The sequence below is a fragment of the Mya arenaria genome, chromosome 8 (assembly GCF_026914265.1).
Source record: "Mya arenaria isolate MELC-2E11 chromosome 8, ASM2691426v1".
Taxonomy (NCBI): domain Eukaryota; kingdom Metazoa; phylum Mollusca; class Bivalvia; order Myida; family Myidae; genus Mya; species Mya arenaria.
In genome coordinates this window covers 10,613,438-10,618,667 of record NC_069129.1, presented here as the reverse complement: position 1 = coordinate 10,618,667, position 5,230 = coordinate 10,613,438, and the positions used below count along the sequence as shown (strand labels likewise).

Here is a 5,230-nt window from a genome sequence, read left to right as displayed (position 1 = left end):
CATTGACAAGTTCAGGAGCTTCTAGCTTTGAAATGATATGTTCTGTTGGCTCCTGAGAAACGTCTGACTTCTCAGGCCACACATATGCGTTTCCAGCTTTCTTCATATATTTAAGCCCATATTCTGTTTCAGATTTACTTGTAATTTCAGCAACGTAAACACTTATGGGTCCTTTTCTCGGTTTGAGCCCAACGGTAACAAAATCACCAGGTTGAAAGGCTGTATCTTGTTGGGATGTTGTTGCTGCTGTCTCTTCTATTTTTCTCCTCTTGGCTTTTGGTTGCTTGGTCTCCGATTTTCTTTTCAAAGTTATTTGTTTCTGTCCTTTTGTTTGTTCTTTGCAGGTTGCTTTAGGCTGCTCCTTGTTAGATGGTTGTTTCTTCTTTAAATTTAGTTTTTCTTGGACTTTACTAATAACATCAAGGTTTCATTTCTCCCACTTATTAACTATGTCTACATTCTCACATTTTGATGTTACACCATTCACACAAGCATCACAGTAACAACTAAGTTTCCTTGAGTTCAGCTCATAGTCTTTACCAACATACCAGTCTGAGTTTTGATTCTAACAACATCACGTTTGGATGGCACCTCTCTGCTAATTTCAGCACTCAGGTAGAACTCTTTCACTGATTGTTTCACATGATCACTTATCACATCACATCTTGTTTTTCTCTGTTTCTTTTTCCACCATTCATTTCTCATCTTCCTTGTCTTGTAAGACACATTGAAATATTTACTAACTGTGATCTGTTTGTATTTCCTTAGTACTGATTCACGTATTACATCATATGCATGTTTCTTTTCTCTGTCTTTTCGAACACCAATGTTTACTTCGGAAATACTTTCTTTCAAGGAATTCACTATAGCATCTGCTACTTCAAGTTTCTTCTTACAAGCTGGTGTCATTGTTACTCCTTGGTCAGAAAGTACTTTGGATGTTGAAGGTGACTCAATAAGCTTCTTTAAAATGGCGGCTTTCTTCTTTGGTGTCCTAGGCAGAATGCCTTTCACCATTTGCGCTCGTCTGTATACTGTTGCACGGGATAAGTTACTTTTGTTCTGTCTGCTTTCTCCATGACTGTCATTTTCATCAACTGTGTTAACAATTGGAATTGTAGGAGACTTAAGTTTAATTCGCATTCTCCAGGCTTGTGTTCGCTTCACAGCTTTTTTCTTTTTTTCTTCCAGAGCCGGTTTCTTACTCTTTTTAACACCAGGATCTTCAGAAGAACATGTTGTTTTCATCTTTTTTCTCTGTCTGTATCTTTTCATTTCTTCAGCTTTTTTCTTTCTTAAGGAGGCTTTTAATTCAGGATCTGAATTGGCCATGAGTTTCACTTTCATTCGAGCTTCCTTCTTTCTTTCTGTGTCTTTCTTTTTGATTTCAGAATATTTTGTGGAGTTTTCTGTTTTCTGACGCATTCTCCATGCCTTGACTTTCAGCCTGTTTTTCTCCTTTTGCTTCTTTTCTATGTCTTCATTCTTTTCAGCATTCATTTCAGCATTTTTTTCAAGTTTCCGGGATCGCAGTGATGATTTTCGGCTCTCTTCTGTAAAAAGACATTCTGAATATTAATTAACCTTAAACGGTTGGGTTCAATGTATACCTTAGAATATTAATATATATGGTATATAAATCTTCATATAAAGACAGGTTTTGTGAAAAGAAAAACCTCAAAAGGTATAAATGTCTTTATATGGTTCAATTGTATTGTTTCTGTTCATAAAAATGTTTTTGAACATACTTACAGTAGACTTAGAAACAAGTGGCCGTATTTTGTAGAGTCTGTAACCTGAGTACAAGTACAAATCAAATATTACTTAAGCTTCAATTCTGTACATTTAACAAGTATCCACTGTGTCTGTGATCTGTATATTATAACACTGATTGTATTCATTGGCATACACGCCAATCTTTATGTAAAAATATTTCATCTCGGCTCCGTAATAGGCTACACAAAATGAAATTGTGTGTCATACTGTCATAGGATTTCCATTAAACAACCTGTTAAGACCATTTTAGTTTGTTATATGTTGGGCATGGCAATTTCAACAAATAAGCATCACAACATGTGCATTTCATGTGGACAATTGCATTAATTCAGGGCATCATGTACAGACATATGGTTTTGGTTACGGACCCTACGTAACATAGCATGGAATGTTTAGATAAGGATAATACATACCTAGAGCATCACTGGAACCAACACCTTTAATGTTTTCCATTTGAAAGGACTTCTTGCTGGAATCTGACCGACTATTACCCAAAATAAGCCATTTTCTTAGCTGATTCCATCATTACAGCTGGACTGTTGTATTTCTTAGAAAGGCGGTTGTTTTGGATGATGCAATAATTCATCACAAATATTGTTGCATCAGCCGTTTTATTGGTATTTTCCAATAGTTAAAAGATGATGCAATATTGCACAATAAAAAAATTGCTTTTACCATGAAAAAATATAAGGAAATATGCTATTGAAAACAATGGAAATTTCAAATCAAAATTTGAAGGCAGATTTTGTAGTGTCCGTAACATTAAATATGTAAAAAAATGCAACTTAAAATCAAAATATTCCAAAAATATTTCAGCCATTAAACATACTCATACAGAGGTTTTTATTTGTGGAATGCCACATTTCTGTCATTAATACATATGTAGATACAAACCCATGGTTACGGACTCTACAGATTTTTAACCCTGAAAATCTTACAGGTGAACCTCCTTCTTTTTAAGAATGTGAATCATGAATGCCCAAAGCAACAAAAAATTGGAAGTTTGATTTATAATCAGTCTTACAAAACAGTTATCACTTGTAAATGGGTGAATATTCAATGTTTTTCATGCATATAACAAGGGATACTTATTGTGATTTTGAAAAATTGGCAAAAGCACCACTTTATGTTAATAAGTCATATTTTCTGTAATAATTTGTCTATTTTCTTGATTTACCCACCAAAATTTAGCACTTGAAATTTTCTATAAGCTGAGGTAATGCATTTTTTCCAAATCATCATGCAAAATAGATATATAACAGTTTGAATATATAAAAAAATCAAATGAGACAGCATAACGCTTGAAAATGGCCATTTTTGGGATATGTTTTTTGCTGTTACTCGAATACAAATTGATATTTTCACTTGAAATTTGGAGGCCAGCAGGAGTGGACTAGGTTACATGCTTTGGCTGCAAAGAATTAAGTTTGAAATCACACACTTTCCTTCAATCTATGTATAACAACCAAAAAATATAAAATGGACAAATACCGTGTTTTAGCCGTAAAGCATTAGTAATGCTTTTAACCATAAAACAATTAGTCACAAATGTAAATATAAAAAAAACATGATCATATCTTTTGTCAGCAGTCTTATATCATCAGTTTTCATACTGCTTTTCATTAGCTTATTCCAAGCCAAAAAGTAAAAGAAGTTGTCAAAACATTCAATCTGTGACTGAGAGTGCAGCACTCTCACAGATTGAATATTTTGACTACTTTATTTATTTTTTGTCTTGGAATGGGCCAATTTATGTGAAAATGCATGTTAACCATTCATATAAGATTGCTGACAATAAAGTAGTCAGAAAATGTTTATATTTAAGTTCAAAATGTTTTATGCATTTTTCTTAAATCGTTAGAAACACTTTAAGCCATAAAACCTTAGATTTCGACCTGAAATATGGAAGTCTGCAATCTAATATTTTATCAGTAGTCTTATATCACTGTTTGCAGATATTTACGCAAAAAATAGGTCATTCAAAGACAAAAAATACAAAAGTTGTAAAAACAGTAAATCTTTCAGAGTGCAGCTTTAAATGACTAAATGTTTTGATTTGGCTCAATTCTCACCTAAAATCTTATAGTTTTGTTGCACCTAAATGTTTTGTTTTTAACGACATTACACTTGCATATGTATAAATTAGTTCTTAAATTTGTAATTTAGATTGGAGGATTCATTCTCTGGAAAATAGAAAAGGGCATGTTACATACTGTTATCATTGCCATGACAGAAACCATATTGAGGAGCTGGTCCACCTGTAGGAAGAATTGCACTATTGGTTGGAGCAGCACTATTCCCCAGCCATACACCAGCACTTAGTTTTGTCATAGGGAGCATTTCTGAGCAGTTATGGAGACCACTAACTATGCAGGTATGTCATAATCAAAATCTTGGTTTATATAAAAAAAAATATAATTTAGCATATGTTGAGAAGAAATTTATTTCTAGATTGAAGGCACACACTATAATTTGATGCCCAAAAATATATTTCTTATTTTAATGCATTATTATGTCTAACTCATTTGACTTAAATGATCAAAGCAAAAGAAATGCAATTGATTAATCTGCAGATATGCAAATGTAAACTTTTTAACTGGGGAAATTGTTGCCACCTGTCTATTTATTAAAGAACATATTTATAATTAATAATGTTTAATCTGTACACAAATCATATGCCTTCTTTGTTTTAACCATCAATGTCAAAGAGTCCAGCATGATAATGGATTAAATTGAAAAAAAATGCATTAATTTATGTGAATCCTTTAAAACAAAGACATTTCCTAAATCCAATAAAATATAATTGAATATTGATGCAGAGTTCAGTTAGAATATAATATAACTTTTTTTGCAGGTGTTGCAGTGAAACTTGCACCAGTGTGTTTTCTGTGGAAATAAAGAGATAGTGTCCAGCAATGAAGACCCAACTCAAGATCTGACCTTGTAAGGCCAATATGAAATAACTGTGTGGAAAAATGGGGAAAACCTGCAGTCAGGAATGCAAGGAAATCATCAAAAGAACAGTGTTAAATTAATCTTGAATAACTTGACATTTATTTTGTTTGACATATTTATTCATGGTGCAGTGAAAACATGTTTTTTTTTCCTCATGGTTATTTAAATTTAGAATTGATAGGAGGGAACATCATTTTGTAGTTTCATGTTCATAGTCAGATCAAAACCCATGTACATGTATAAATGAGCATTCGAAAATATCAAAATGGAACTTGTTGTATGTAGTGTAAGTTAATTAACATAATAAACAAAAATATTTAATAAATTTCAATTTATTATGCCCCCTTCAAAGAAGAGGAGTATATTGCTTTGCACATGTTGGCTGCTACGTCCGTCTGTCTGACAGTAGACCAAAGCTTTTCCGGGTGATAACTCTACAATTCCTAGACCTATTGTTAAACTTGACATGAAAGTTTGGTTTAACCAGTAGATGACGCCT

At 32.8% G+C, this 5,230-nt stretch overlaps 1 protein-coding gene across 1 annotated transcript; it reads right to left on the bottom strand.

The window, feature by feature from the left end:
* Positions 1-522: 522 nt before the first annotated feature.
* On the bottom strand, positions 523-2,739 carry LOC128243979 (DNA ligase 1-like). The gene is made up of 2 exons (XM_052961999.1): positions 2,190-2,739; positions 523-1,553 (listed from the first exon to the last, which is right to left on the bottom strand). Exons 1-2 carry the CDS (start codon positions 2,227-2,229, stop codon positions 523-525), a joined length of 1,071 nt encoding a protein of 356 aa, XP_052817959.1. The 5' UTR covers positions 2,230-2,739.
* Positions 2,740-5,230: the final 2,491 nt, after the last annotated feature.

Bases quoted from the DNA above. Each gene is read 5' to 3' on its own strand.
- LOC128243979 (XM_052961999.1), bottom strand. From the start codon at position 2,229: ATGGAAAACATTAAAGGTGTTGGTTCCAGTGATGCTCTAG. The intron at 1,554-2,189 runs GTATGTATTATC...GTCTTTTTACAG, and splicing joins TGGTTCCAGTGATGCTCTAG to AAGAGAGCCGAAAATCATCA.